This window comes from Hyla sarda, chromosome 4 (assembly GCF_029499605.1).
Source record: "Hyla sarda isolate aHylSar1 chromosome 4, aHylSar1.hap1, whole genome shotgun sequence".
In the NCBI taxonomy this organism is placed as follows: domain Eukaryota; kingdom Metazoa; phylum Chordata; class Amphibia; order Anura; family Hylidae; genus Hyla; species Hyla sarda.
In genome coordinates this window covers 177408841-177424092 of record NC_079192.1, presented here as the reverse complement: position 1 = coordinate 177424092, position 15252 = coordinate 177408841, and the positions used below count along the sequence as shown (strand labels likewise).

Genomic DNA, 15252 nt, shown 5'->3' with positions numbered 1-15252 from the left:
ATTCAATGTGTATAGCTGCAGTGGTGATAATAGTTTTTTACACCTATGATGTTGCAGGAAACTGAGTAATATGGCCTTTGTGGATATGAATCCATTCCCTCTACGCCAGATCCGCAACCGCCGAGCATACCACTTGGAGAAGGTCCGGCTGGAGCTGTCTGAGTTAGATGCTATCCGTGCAGACTTTATACGAGAACGAGAGACCAACCCAGAAAGGCGGGATCTCATAAGTGATGATGATGAGGACAATTAGGGTGACACGGAGACTGCCATCATGGAGATCACTGAAAAGACTTGAGAAATCATGCTGGGCGTATTTCTAATCCTATAGCAGTCTTCTTCTGAATAACAGTGCAGTATCAAATTACATAGAAAAATATGGTATTTGTGGATCAGTGATTGTGGGATACAAAAAAAAGTGCCATTTAGTCTTAGGTTAAAGTAGAATATCTCATAATTTATACTGTTTGGGTGGTAAAGGGTTTCTACACCTAAACTCTCTTATTTTTTTTTTATTTGCTGTACAGTCGGATGCAGTTGTTCCCTGTTATCAACCAGGCTGACTTTATTGTTTATCAGTCAACTAGAACAGAAAAATGTCTCTTGTCATGATGTTTGCTTTATCTCTTGTACCTGCAGTATTGAACTCCAACATGCTATGTACAGGAAAAGTATTAGGAGCACATGTTATTATAAATATGGGTTTCTAAGGCAAATACCACCTACTTAAATAAATGCCCAAAATCCCCTCAATGCTGTGATCATAATCTGTGCTGACTCTATACAAAGCACACCATGAGGACAGTACATATATCCCTTGTCACATCATGGCTACCCACTGAAGGTACATGTTCAACAGGATGAAAATATAAAGAGGTCCATACACACATTTGGGCAGTAGCATTGTTCATTGTAGAGACAGCCAACCAGAACTTTGCTCTGTACTGACAAGGAGAAAATACTACAAAAGCTGCCTACAAATGAGTCCATTTGAACGATATTTTGGTTTGGCTGATAATCCAATGGTCATGTTTCAAGGTTCTTTTATGGATCAAGCATTGACTTGTTACAGAATAGAAACCTCCATTCCCTTACGTCCTAACCAGTAGCACAGATGGGGTATTCCACCCCCCGCGAACTGGTTAGGACAGATGGAAGTTTTATTAAATAATTAAACAATTAACAGAACACACCCACTATACCCTGTATAAGTAAGAGGGTCACCCTCTGTCCCCTTGTGTTTTTTTCTGTCCTCCCGGACAGTGGGACAGATGGTGGCCCCCTTTCTCCTGCCTATGGCAGGGGGGGGGGGCTTTCTTTTCTAAATTCTAGCACTTGTGCTTCTTCCCTCCTAGCCAGCGATTCAGGAGGGTCTTTGTGTTTAATGTTTATCATTTAATTTCACATTTTTGGGTTCTTACCTTGCTGTGTTAGCAGGCCCCCCTTTTTTTCCTTCTAGCTGAGCTGTTTAAGCTGCAGCTTCGGGTGCCGCACATCTCCGCGGCCGCCGGACCGGAACTGCGTCAGTGGCGTCTGACGTCACTTCCTCCCCTTATTCCTTAGTCCCTTCTCGGTTTTCGCTTTTCTATTGTTCATATTCCAGCGGAACCAAGCAGAGACTGACTCTATAAAACTTTAATGTATGCCTAATTAAAAAAAAAAAAGTTTTTTTTCTATAGTTAATATTTTTGTTCTAGGCCTGCCTTGTGGGCGGAGTCTAAGGTCCCGCCGCCAATTGGGAAGATATTTAAACCTGCCCCCCTCATCCTGCCCCCCATATTCTGGTTTGTGGTCGTCTTCACCATTTTTTAAGCGCTTGGTCCCTCCACATTCAGGACCCTTGGGTCCTAAAAATAATCTCAGATGGATATTCGATAGATCTCTAATCAATTCCCCCATACAAGTATGTGGAGACAAGATTTCTTCCACCAGTCAAACAAGTAGCGCTAGAAACTTACATTCTGGAATACATCAAGAAGAATGCCTTAGAGGAGGTTCCTCTTGCAGAACGGGGGTCAGGAATTTATTCTCCAGTCTTCCTAGTCCCCAAGATAACAGGAGACTGGCAGATGATTATAGATTTGAGATACTTCAATCAGTACGTAAAGCGCAAACGTTTTCGTATGGAAACTATTCAATCTGTAGTCAACCTCATCGAGCCAGGGGATTACCTGGCTACTCTGGATCTAAAGGATGCTTACCTTCATATCCCTATTCATCCGGTATCCAGAAAGTATCTAAGGATTGCAGTTCAGGTAGGGGGAGTTCTAAAACACCTCTAGTTTGTAGCCCTCCCGTTTGGAATTTCTTTGGCCCCACACACATTTACCAAGGTGGTGGTAGCAGTAGTTGCTGCTCTAAGGCTCCAGGGGCGCAGCATTGTTCCCTACCTAGACGATTGGCTCCTCAGAGCTCCTTCCCCAGCGATCCTGTCCCAACACCTGCAATTAGCAGTATCCTTCCTTCACCAGTTGGGATGGATGGTCAATTGGGCCAAATCCAATTTCCTCCCGACAACTTCAGTGAGGTTCATAGTCGACACAATCTCCATGACACTTTACCTCACCCCCGAGGGGAAATCTCGGGTTCAAGAATCGTCTCTTTTTCTCTCAGTACCCCGGAGAGTATCCATTCGCACTCTCATGCGGATGTTGGGACTTATGTCCGCTACCACGGATGCGGTTCCTTGGGCTCTTTGGCATCTACGCCCTCTTCAGTCAGAGGTGCTCGCCACATGGAATCTCAGGCCGTCAGGTCTAAACAAATTCCACTCCCTGTCTTATCTAGTCCGATCCTCCCTCAGATGGTGGTCTCTTCTCGAGGACGGCAAGTCAATGATCCAACCCTCTTGGATCATACTTACTACCGACGCGTCCCTTGTAGGTTGGGGAGCGCATCTCTTGGATCTAACAGTGCGGGGGTCTTTGTCTCCACAGGAGAGAGTGTTAACATCCAATCTCCTCGAGATTCGTGCCATCAGATTAGCACTCGTCCATTTTGCTTCTCCTCTTCAAGGGAAAGCAGTAAAGATCCAATCCGACAGCATGACGGCTGTATTGTACATCAACAAGCAGGGAGGCACTCGATCACAAAGCCTCCTCAGAGAGGTGAGTCTGATCTTGGATTGGGCAGAGAGGAACCTAACCCATCTGTCAGCAGTTCACATTCGGGGATCCCTCAATGTGATCGCCGACCGCCTGAGCAGAGGACTTTCAACCGGAGAATCTCTCTCCATCCAGAAATATTCAAACAAATAGCACTCAGGTGGGGTATGCCAGAAATAGATCTTATGGCAACAATGTTCAACACCAAAGTGGTGAGATTCTGTTCCCTGTACAGGGAAGACAACCCAGAAGCAATCGATGCTCTCTCAATCCCATGGAGGTTCAGGCTGGCCTACATCTTCCCTCCAATTTCCTTGATCCCGAGGGTATTGATGAAAATCAGACAGGACCAAGCCTCTGTCATAGCCATAATTCCATTTTGGCCCAAGAGAGCTTGGTTTATCCAACTCCTGCAGATGAGTCGGGGACAATACTGGAGGCTTCCCCCAGAGCAAGCACTAGTGTCGGGGGACACTCACAGCTGCTCAAATCTTCAAATGTTCAACCTGACAGCCTGGAGGTTGACCAGTCCCTTCCACATTTAGAAGGGCTTTCTAGTGCGGTCTTGAATACTCTCTCGCATTCCAGAGCGGAATCTACTAACATAGCCTATAAAAGAATCTGGACAATCTTTCAGTCTTGGTGCTCCAAGAAACAATTTTCTGGACAGAATCCAGCTGTTTCCACAATTCTCAACTTTCTGCAGGATGGATTGGACAAGAATCTATCCCCTTCAACACTCAGAGTTCAAGTGTCAGCCATTTCTGCCTTTCTCAATAAACCGTTATCTCAAGACCCACTAGTCAAAACTTTCTTGAGGGGGTCCTCAAGATTAAAACCTACAATTGTACAACCTGTCCCGACATGGGACTTGTCGGTGGTGCTCAAGGGGTTTGCATCTCCCCCCCTTTGAGCCCTTGGAGGATGTGGACATGAAATTCGATACCACTAAAATAACCTTTTTACTGGCAATTACGTCAGCCAAGAGGATTGGGGAACTTCAAGCGCTCTCAGCGCTTGAGCCTTATACTAAATTCTTGCCTGATCGTGTGTTGCTCAGATTTATGCCATCTTTCATACCTAAGGTTCCATCATTCCAAAATATAAATCAAGTTATATCCCTTCCTGTGTTTTCTCCACATCCATCCTCTGATGAAGATAGGGCTCTTCATTGCCTAGACATCTTGAGATGCCTCCAGATCTATATAAAGAGATCTATGGAGTTTAGGAAGGTTGAAAATCTGTTAATTCTCTTTGCAGGATCTAAGAGAGGTCTTAAAGCTTCAAAGCCCTCCATCAGTAGATGGGTAAAGGATGCCATTCGTATTTCCATGGTATCCCAAGGTAAAAGCTCACTCCACCAGGTCTGTATCCACCTCCTTTGCGGAAAGGAGTCTTGTTCCTTTGGAACATATATGCAAAGCTGCATCCTGGAGCTCACTCTCCACTTTTATCACCCACTAAAGACTTGACAGTAGATTGGCCAATTTCTCCTCATTTGGACGGACAGTATTATCTGCCGTCAGGCATGAGAGCCCTCCCTCATAGGGTTTCTGCTTGCCATTTCCCCATCTGTGCTACTGGTTAGGACGTAAGGGAATCGTTAATTTCTAACGATAATTTGTTTTCCCTTAGTCCTAACAGTAGCACAACTTTCCCTCCCTAGTCTTAGTTATCATTATGTTCTATTTATTAACTGATGTTTATGATTAATTTTCTTTCTAGTTTCTTCTTGTTACTACACAAGGGGACAGAGGGTGACCCTCTTACTTATACAGGGTATAGTGGGTGTGTTCTGTTAATTGTTTAATTATTCAATAAAACTTCCATCTGTCCTAACCAGTTCGCGGGGGGTGGAATACCCCATCTGTGCTACTGTTAGGACTAAGGGAAAACAAATTATCGTTAGAAATTAACGAATAGGTGGCACTAAAGAGATGGGTTCTTCCTGCTGGAGAAGAGCTCATTTGCATACATGTGACATAAATTCTGCTGATCCTAATCCTTTGTTTTTGCAGAAGATACGGTGGTATTAGACTAATCTGACAGCATCTTAGTCCAGTCTCTCCACTGTGCATGTATGCTCAGCCTAACTAAACGTGCATGTGTATGGAAGAGTTTGGTGAAATTACAATTTATTCACACGTCAGACCATGTTACAGGGGTCTTCCTAGAGACACAAATGCATGTTGGGTAGTCAGGTTGACAATGCCATTAACTAGAATAGGACCCATGTAAGATTCTCTCTGGGAATCAGACTGATTATTGACATCTGCCACCTGACTGCCCAACATGCAGATATATTTCTCCACACACGATGTCAAATTTAACAGGAGAGTATACCTAGATGACCCCATTAATTTCCATGGAACACTGCACTTTAAAGCTGATGACTTGAGGTTTAGCAGCCCTTCCTAAGGCGATGTTCACATGACAGAATTTCTCTGCGGAATTCCGCATAAGAATTCTCTCCAGAAATTCTGCAGCAGCAGAGTCCAATTGATTTCAGTGGGATTCTGCTGCACTGTGCAGACAGCAGAAACCCTGAGGCCATGTTCACACCTCAGAACTTCTGTGCCGGATTCCGCATTGGAATCCAACAAGGAGATTCCGCTGCAGCAGAGTCCAGTTGAATTCAATGGGATTCTACTGCGCTGTGCACATGGCGAAATTTCCATGCCATATGTTTCCGGCAAGGAAATTCCATTTTCCGTGTCCACACAAAGAATGAACATGTTCATTCGTTGTGCATAGTCTACACAGAATGTATACCGTCTATGAGACGACGCATACCTGTGCGGTTTGTGCGCCGGCATATTATGTGAACATAGCCTAGCATCTGGCATCTGCAAAAACATTTGCCCGCAATTTGCAGAATGTCCACACACAGTTTCCATGCGGTCATTCTGCTGTGTGAACCCAGCCTATGAGAGAAAAGTCTGGGGGGGAAAACATAAGCTAAAGCGTATTTTGTCCCATTGGCACCAGGGATTATGTACCAACAACATTTCGCATTGTTTGCACTTTTGGGAAAACCTTCATAGTGAATTTGAAGTACTTGGATATATTAATAGTGTAGTGGTAGCTTATCTATCATTCCAAGCCTTTTTTATCACAGTATTTTTTTACTCTTTTGTAACCTAAAACTAAGTATTTTTTCTATGTTACGTTAAACATATATATTTTGATACCTTTTTGTGTATATTAATTTTTGTTCTGTTACCTGAATTCTATAATTCTGTAAATCCAGCAGTATTATACGTATGTATGGTTAATGCTGTGCATAGTCTTCCAAAGGATTGAGTGGTGTATATTAAGTAAGCCTTAAACTAATGGAATTATTCAGTTTGAGTGCATTATTATAACCACACCATGGAGCAACTACAGCTGCTAGTGAATCCTGAATGGTTCCATTACTTTAATGGGGTCTATCAGGGGTTACCAGTATCCCAAAGGGGTATTCCGCCCCTAGACATCTTATCCCCTATCCAAAGGATAGGGGATAAGATGTCAGATCGCCGCGGTCCCACTGCTGGGGACCCCCGGGATCCCCGCTGCGGCACCGCGCTATCATTACGCACAGAGCTTTCTACATCTTATTCTTTATACATCTTATCCTTCGGATAGGGGATAAGATGTATAATCGCAGGGGTCCCGCCGCTGAGGACCCCTGCGATCTTGGTGCAGCCCCCAGGATTCAGTGGCAGGCATTGCCTCCAAGACGGGGATGTTACTTCACGACCACGCCCCCTAGTGAAGTCACGCCTCCTCCATTCATGTCTATGGGAGAGGGTGTGAATGCTGTCACGCCCCCTCCCATAGACATGAATGGAGGGGGCGTGAATGCCGGGGTCTGCACCAAGATCGCGGGGTCCCCAGTGGCGGGATTCCTGTGATCATACATCTTATCCCCTGTCCTTTGTATTAGGGGATAAGATGTATAAAGCCGGAATACTCCTTTAACAATAGTAGAGCAGTCTGGAAATGCCAACAAAACCCAATTTAATGTGGACAAAACCTTATGTCATTTTAATGTGATATTAACACATGGCATGTAGCATCAGTATTATACATTCCAGAAATTGTAGTGGTTTTTGTGAGATAAATGTCTATGTCTTTATATAGTGGGTTAAAAAAAAATGTCTTAATTCCCAGATTCCATTCTTTGTTAAAATATTACATTGCTTTAATCTTGGCTTAGCCACATTTGTGCCAATCACTGTCAACAGGCATGTATCCTAGCCCTAATTCATGATCTGTTCTTGTGATTCTATGACTTCAAATTATTTTCTGTAAAAAGTTTGCATTGAAAGTCTGATCTACCTATAATTTTTTAATAGTTCTGGGTACATTGCCTTTTCTTTTAGTTTGCAAATAGTCAAAACCAAATGTTGCTAGCGAGTGCCACTTCCAAAAACAAATCAGCCTGAGCTGCTGTTTGAGCTTGGTGACCAGTAGTAAGCACTTTACCGCTTGAAGTCCAATAGTATACTTTTATAGTCTGGTTGACATTTATATGATCTTTGAATAATCAATGTCATGTAGTAAATCTACTGTGCATTTTGATGTGCAAATAACACCATAAACATTAAAGGGGTTATCCAGGAATAATATATATATATATATATATATATATATCTCAACTGGCTCCAGAAAGTTAAACAGATTTGTAAATTATACAATACAAAGAGGTAGCGTGCACTCACCGCGGGTAAACAGCAGCAGGCCCGAGGTCCGAGATCACCACGGCATAGACAGAGACGGTAAGGGGCGCTCAGAGGCTACGCCGGCTGTTTCGGAGGTAGGAACGTCCTTCTTCCGGAATAGGCCGGAAGAAGGACGTTCCTACGTCCGAAACAGCAGGCGTAGCCTCTGAGCGCCCCTTACCGTCTCTGTCTATACCGTGCTGATCCCGGACCTCGGGCCTGCAGCTGTTTACCCGCGGTGAGTGCACGCTACCTCTTTGTATTGTATTGTTTGATACTTCATCTAGTGTGTGCACCCCGCAGGTGCTGCGTCGTTATTTATCGGGTCCGGAGGCTGCCAGTGTACACCAGCGGTATCGTATATCTGCATGTTTAGCTGCACGGTGTGCTCTCTCCCCTTCTAGTGGCTTAAGATTTGTAAATTATTTCTATAAAAAAAATCTTAATCCTTTCAGTACTTATGAGCTGCTGAAGTTGAGTTGTTCTTTTCTGTCTAAGTGCTTTCTGATGACACGTGTCTCGGGAACTGTCCAGAGTAGAAGCAAATTCCCATAGCAAACCTCTTCTACTGTGTACAGTTCCCAAGACAAGCAGAGATGTCAGCAGAGAGCACTGTTGCCAGACAGAAAAGAACAACTCAACTTCAGCAGCTGATAATTATTGGAAGGATTAAGATTATTTACTAGAAGTAATTTACAACTCTGTTTAACTTTCCGGAGCCAGTTGATATAGATATATATATATATATATATATATATATATATATAATATAAAAAGTTTTTTCCTGGAATACCCCTTTAAACACTTAAGTATATGCCACTATTAGTTGTACTAATGTTTTTCACTGAAATGATTCCCCTGGAGAATACGATTATGACTTTGGATATCTTGGTCTATAGAGCAGACTGAAGTAGAATCTGTATTGGATTAATGGATTCTCTTTGACCCAGCTCTTCGGATATATCCATGTACAGCCAAAGTATACCTTTCTATGTCTTTGACCTGACCAGAAACAACAAATATCCAAACAGCACGATCCTAGATGCTTTGATCCTTGTTACTTTACAGTGATGTACCCTTTTGTTAATGCAGTTGTTGTTTTTATGTAAAAAAATAAATATGCTGGAATGTTTTGGTTACCTGAACCACTATTGTATATTATATATTATGGCCTTATAATAAATGAATGAATCCAGACAGTATAAACAAAAAAGTTTGGGTGGTTCATGTTGTGTGTTTTTTTTTTTTTTATTATTATGCAACACAAGTATTTTTTGATTTTAGTTTATTTTCATAAGATTTTGTTTGCTTTTATTTTTTTTTTTCTGCAAGAATTTTGTTTCACAAGTACAGTAGGTATGGCAGTTCATGTGCCTCAAGTATGCAAGAAAAAAAACCTGTCTGGAGATATCTATAAATGTAACTACTATGAAGGTGTTTTTTAAAATGTATTTTAGCTTACCTTTGTTATTGCTGTCTTTGTTATTGCTGTCTTTGTTATTGCTGTCTGTCCTCTTCAAAACAATAGTGGCTTAACAACAGGAATCCAGTTAACTAGTACTTAAAGGGGTACTCTGGCGGAAAACTTTTTTTTTTTTTTTTTAAGTCAACTGGTGCCAGAAAGTTAAACAGATTTGTAAATTACTTCTGTTAAAAAATCTTTACCCTTCCAGTACTTATTAACAACTGTATGCTACAGAGGAAATTCTTTTCTTTTTGAATTTCTTTTTTGTCTTGTCCACAGTGCTCTCTGCTGACACCTCTGTCCGTGTCAGGAACTGTCCAGAGCAGCATAGGTTTGCTATGGGGATTTTCTCCTGCTCTGGACAGTTCCTGATAAGGCCATCAGGTGTCAGCAGAGAGCACTGTGGACAAGACAAAAAAGAAATTCAAAAAGAAAAGAATTTCCTCTGTAGCATACAGTTGCTAATAAGTACTGGAAGGGTAAAGATTTTTTAATAGAAGTAATTTACAAATCTGTTAAACTTTCTGGCACCAGTTGATTTAGAAAATGTTTTCCACGGAGTACCCCTTTAAAGGGAATCTGTCAGGTCGCTTGTGGCCCACAAACTACCCTAACTACTAATAGGGAAGTAGATGCCGCTGCTTCTAGTCACACTGGCCATGCCCTGCTCCTGTCCAGTGGGTCTTCATTGACAAGCTAAGTTCAGGGAAAGCCCAGCACTCAGTTTGTCAATCAAGCCTGACTGGGAGGGAGCAGAACATGGCTGCTGTGACAAGAAGTGGTGTTATCTACTTCCCCATGACTATTTAGGAGGAATTAGCAGCATCATGTGGAATGCACACAACTCTGTTTAGCATGCTTTTTGTGTACCAGGGGTAGTTTGTGGGCCACAAAGGACCTGACAGGTTCCTGTTATCACAGATAACAATACAGCTTGTGAGAGTATTGTAAAAACTCAGTGAGCTGTTTGTTCAGAATAATTCCTGTTAGCTCCTTCAACATGTAAATAAATGATGTAATAAGGAAGCCATCCTTATCTCTCATTCTGTGAGTTTTTTGGGCACTGATAACATTTCCAGTATATACAGACACTACTATCTCAAAAGCCACTCCAGTGGTATGAAATCTAAAAAAAAAAAAAAAAAAGTTACAAAATAAAAACACACTAACCCATTTATCGATCAGTTTAAGCTGCAAATCATGAAAAGCTAGTTCTAAATTCGACTTTTAGTCACTCAGCTTTAAAAAATGGTGAAAAATGTAGGTCATGGCCTCCGATTTTCAGTCCTTCTTGACCTAGCAACATTTGTTATATTCCAAAACCCAAACGCCCCCCCGCCTTCTTTGATCCATAATGTTTGTATTTTGTGTTGGCTAAGCCATATGAGGACTTATTTTGTCGGCATCCTTCCATTTAACCATACAATATCTTGACAAATGAAAACAAGTTGTGGGGTGAAATTGTAAATAAAACACAACTGCACAATTTTTGGGGGCATTGATTTCTTTGGAGTTCTTAAAAAAATTACAATACCAAATTTATTAAGTTTTTGTTTAGTTTTACTTCTTAAAAAAAAGAGAAAAAGTGCTTTGCATTACCATTTTGTTCAGTGACATATTTTTTGTAATTTGGACTTTTCCTCATGTGATTATAATAGTTATGTTAATTTTTTTTGCCTGCCATACAGACTTGTACAAGCAATTGGTCAATTGCCTGTACAGTATACTGCAATATTATTATATTGCAGCATGCTTTCAGTTTCATTAACTAGATACCAGTCCTATTATGGCAGCCAAGAAGGCCTTCAGAAGGTCCCTGGCTGACATGACAACCAACACAATTACATCTACAGTATCTGCCTCGATGCAACAGTCTTTATTGACTGCAGCATCTAGGAGGTCTAAGGGGTTACCAGCCTTATAAAATGGATGGCCTATCTTCAAGATTAGATGTTTAAAAGGTTGGTGGTGCTTGTACGATCAACAAAGCCTCTTTAGAGTTTACCAGTGCTTGAATATGCACTGCTCAAAAAAATTAAGGGGACACTTAAACAACAAGTGCAAATCATTCCCACTTCTTTGAAATCACATTGTCCACTCAGGAAGCAACACTAATTGACAATCAATTTCACATGCTGTTGTGCAAATGGAACAGACAACAGGTGGAAATTATAGGCAATTAGCAATACACCCGCAATAAAGGAGTGGTTCTGCAGGTGGTGACCACAGACCACTTCTCAGTTCCTATGCTTCCTGGCTGATGTTTTGGTCACTTTTTAATGCTGGCGGTGCTTTCACTCTAGTGGTAGCATGAGACGGAGTCTCCAACCCACACAAGTGGCTCAGGTAGTGCAGCACATCCAGGATGGCACATCAATGCGAACTGTGGCAAGAAGGTTTTCTGTGTCTGTTAGCGTAGTTTCCAGAGCATGGAGGCGTTACCAGGAGACAGGCCAGATCATCAGGAGATGTGGAGGAGGCCGAAGGAGGGCAACAACCTAGCAGCAGGACTGCTGCCTTTGTGCAAGGAGGAGCACTGCCAGAGCCCTGCAAAATGACCTCCAGCACGCCACAAATGTGCATGTGTCCACTCAACCTGTCAGAAACATACTCCATGAGGGTGGTATGAGGGCCCGACATCCACAGGTGGGGGTTGTACTTACAGCTCAACACCTTGCAGAACGTTTGGCATTTGCCAGAGAACAAGATTGGCAAATTCGCCACTGGCGCCCTGTGCTCTTCACAGATGAAAGCAGGTTCACACTGAGCACATGTGACAGACGTGACTGAGTCTGGAGACGCCGTGGAGAACGTTCTGCCTGTAACATCCTCCAGCATCACCGGTTTGGCAGTGGGTCAGTAATAGTGTGGGGTGGCGCACAGCCCTCCATGTGCTTACCAGAGGTAGCTGACTGCCATCAGGTACCGAGATGAGATCCTCAGACCCCTTGTGAGACCATATGCTGGTGCAGTTGGCCCTGGGTTCCTCCTAATGCAAGACAATGCTAGACCTCATGTGGCTGGAGTGTGTCAGCAGTTCCTTCAAGAGGAAGGCATTGATGCTATGGACTGGCCCCCCTGTTCCCTAGACCTGAATCCGATTGAGGACATCTGGGACATCATGTCTTGCTCCATCCACCAACGCCCCACAGACTGTCCAGGAGTTGGCAAATGCTTTAGTCCAGGTGTGGGAGGACATCCCTCAGGAGACCATCCGCCACCTCATCAGGAGCATGCCCAGGCATTGTAGGAAGGTCATATGGGCTCGTGGAGGCCACACACACTACTGAGCCTCATTTTGACTTGTTTTAAGGACATTACATCAAAGATGGATCAGCCTGTAGTGTGGTTTTCCACTTTGATTTTGAGTGTGACTCCATATCCAGACCCCCATGGGTTGATAAATTTGATTTCCATTGATAATTTTAGTGTGTGATTTTGTTGTCAGCACATTCAACTATGTAAAGACGAAAGTATTTCATACGATTAGTTCATTCATTCACATCTAGGATGTGTTCTCTTAGTGTTCTCTTTATTTTTTTTTGACCAGTGTATATTCCCGTCCTGCCCTATGATGCAGTCACATGTGCCGGTATGTTACCATGGTTTCAGCAGTCTATAATTTATGGCTCCTATGCAGAAGGGAAGGGGGACATTAACCTACCTCACTATAATTATTTTTCATGCATAACAGTCCTAAACTTTAATATTTTCCAGTTCTCCAAAACATCTCACATCTAAAAGCCAAATATTAAAGGGAACTAATAATGAGATTTACCATATAGAAAGAGTGGCAACGCATTATATAAGGTAAAATCTTCTTTCTCACCATCCCTGGGAGACTTTCCTGCCCCCCAGGGATGGTGAGGATATGAAGTTAGTAAGTGTCCCCGAGGGATGGTGAGGATATAAAATTAGTAACTGTCCCCCAGGGATGATGCGGAAGAATATTTTGCCCGTAAGTAGTCCCCTGGGCGGAAGCTATACTTCCCTAGTTCCGTCTTCTCAGAATGATTGACAGCCTGGGCAAGGCCCACGTCATCGCTCTGCTCTGTCAGCTCAAAGAATAAATCGGTGATGAGGGCTGTCAATCACGCTGAGGGTGTGTGATTGCAGCTGGGACTTGGTAAGTATAGCTCCCTGCCCAGGGGACTACTTAGAGGCCAGCGGGGGACACTTAATAACGTCATATCCTTACCATCCCTGCAATGGTGAAATCTGATGAATAGTTCCCTTTAAGCTATAACTTTTTGAGCAATTTAGAATGCCTTCTGCCTTTCTCTAGCACACCCCAGAATGCATGCAGTAGGATCCAGTCAAAGTAAGTTTCATTTTATAGCTATGTAGCCACAATATACTTTTCCAAACCTAGTTTATTGTAGGCATTTATTGTATCATCACCAGAGAAGAATTATGTCAGCTAGCCCCAATCTTAACCAATCTTTTATGTGGTAAATACAAAAGTTTTTTTTAGCATTTCATCTGTAAAAACTGTGGGGCCAAAAGCTGCATTGAAACACGTCGGTAATGCTCTGTAAAATCCCACATTGGTCAGCACCATTAGGGAAGGGTCCCACCTTGCTGCTACAGCATATGGACAAAAACATGCCGACATCTGGTGACCAATAGCCACTTGCTGGAAGAACTTTGTGGCCATTGGCTATGGTTTCCTCCACATGTAGCAGCTGTAATATTGGACTCTTAGTTAATACCCTGTTAGTTAATTAAAAGTTGGCAGATAACTAGCTGATTGATAGGGACCTACCTCTGGGACCACCACACTGATAATGAGAAGGAAGATCCAATAATCTCCAAGGTGAATGGAATAGTGTTGTGCATGCTCAGCTACTGCTCCTTTCACGGTTTATGGAACTTTCTAACATAGCAGAGTTCACTGTGTACAAAAGTCCCATGAAGAGTAAATGCAGCAGCTGTCAAGCATGTCCGCTGACGCTCTATTAATTTGGGGGAAAGTGACCTGTTCTAGTGATCAGTGGGGTCTCAGTGGTTGCAGCCCCACGAATGCACGAAAAAAAAAATTACAAAATCCCGAAAAAGCATACGAATATACAGTTAACGAATGCATTTGTTAACTAACGCATAACGAATATGCATGTTAACGAACAACGAATGCATTCGTTATCAGTATACCGAATGTCGGGGCCATGCATCAACTGCTATCCGGCAGCGCATAATGCTTAAGCTGCTGCCGGATAGCAGTTGAAGCAGCCCGGGCAGGTTCACTCACCTTTCCGCGCTGCTCCCGGCCTTCCTCCGGTGGTTCCTGGGCTGGTCAGGTGCCTTAATTTGGGTCTCCCTCTGACGTCGTCATGACGCCGTCGCGCACCCTGTCCCTTCATACAATAGGAACGACGTGCGGCAGCGACGTGATGACGTTGCTACGGAGGCCCAGTAAGGCCTTGCGGCAGACAACGGAGGACCGGAGAAGGCCAGGAGAGCCCAGCGGAGTACCGAAGAGGACTAGGAGAGGCCCGGGGGCACCATCGGGTGCAGGGGGGACAGGTGAGTAGGACTTAACTTTTTTTACATTGCACGAATCCCTCAACATACGAGTTCCCATCGTATGTTGAGGGATCACTAGACATGTGCAGAACCAAAAATCAGAATTAACGAATGCATTCGTTGTTTTCAACGAATGCATCCAGTTTTTTAAACGAATGCATCTGAAAACGAAAAAATATTTTGCGGATGCATCCGAAAACCGAATATGACGAATGCACAGCATTCCGAATATTCACAGAACCGTAAATTTTTAAAAAAAGAAAAAGAAAAAAAAAGAGAAATTTGGTTCTGCACATGTCTACCCCTGATGAACTAGTTATTCCCTATCCTGTGGAGGTGGGATAACTATTAATCTTTGGATGACCCCTAAGATTGTTTAACTTTCTGGTGCCAGAAAGTTAAACAAATTTGTAAATTACTTCCATTACATTTTTTTAATCCTTCCAGTATTTAT

At 42.9% G+C, this 15252-nt stretch overlaps 1 protein-coding gene across 2 annotated transcripts in view; it reads left to right on the top strand.

Annotated features, from left to right (window-relative positions):
• Positions 1-1169, top strand: part of TBC1D2B (TBC1 domain family member 2B) — a 65486-nt gene extending 64317 nt beyond the window's left edge. For both annotated transcript variants that reach the window (XM_056572883.1, XM_056572884.1), the window contains exon 13: positions 58-1169. In XM_056572883.1, coding sequence (XP_056428858.1) covers positions 58-253 — 196 coding nt within the window. In that variant the 3' untranslated portion in view covers positions 254-1169. The remainder of the gene's footprint in view (positions 1-57) is intronic.
• Positions 1170-15252: the final 14083 nt, after the last annotated feature.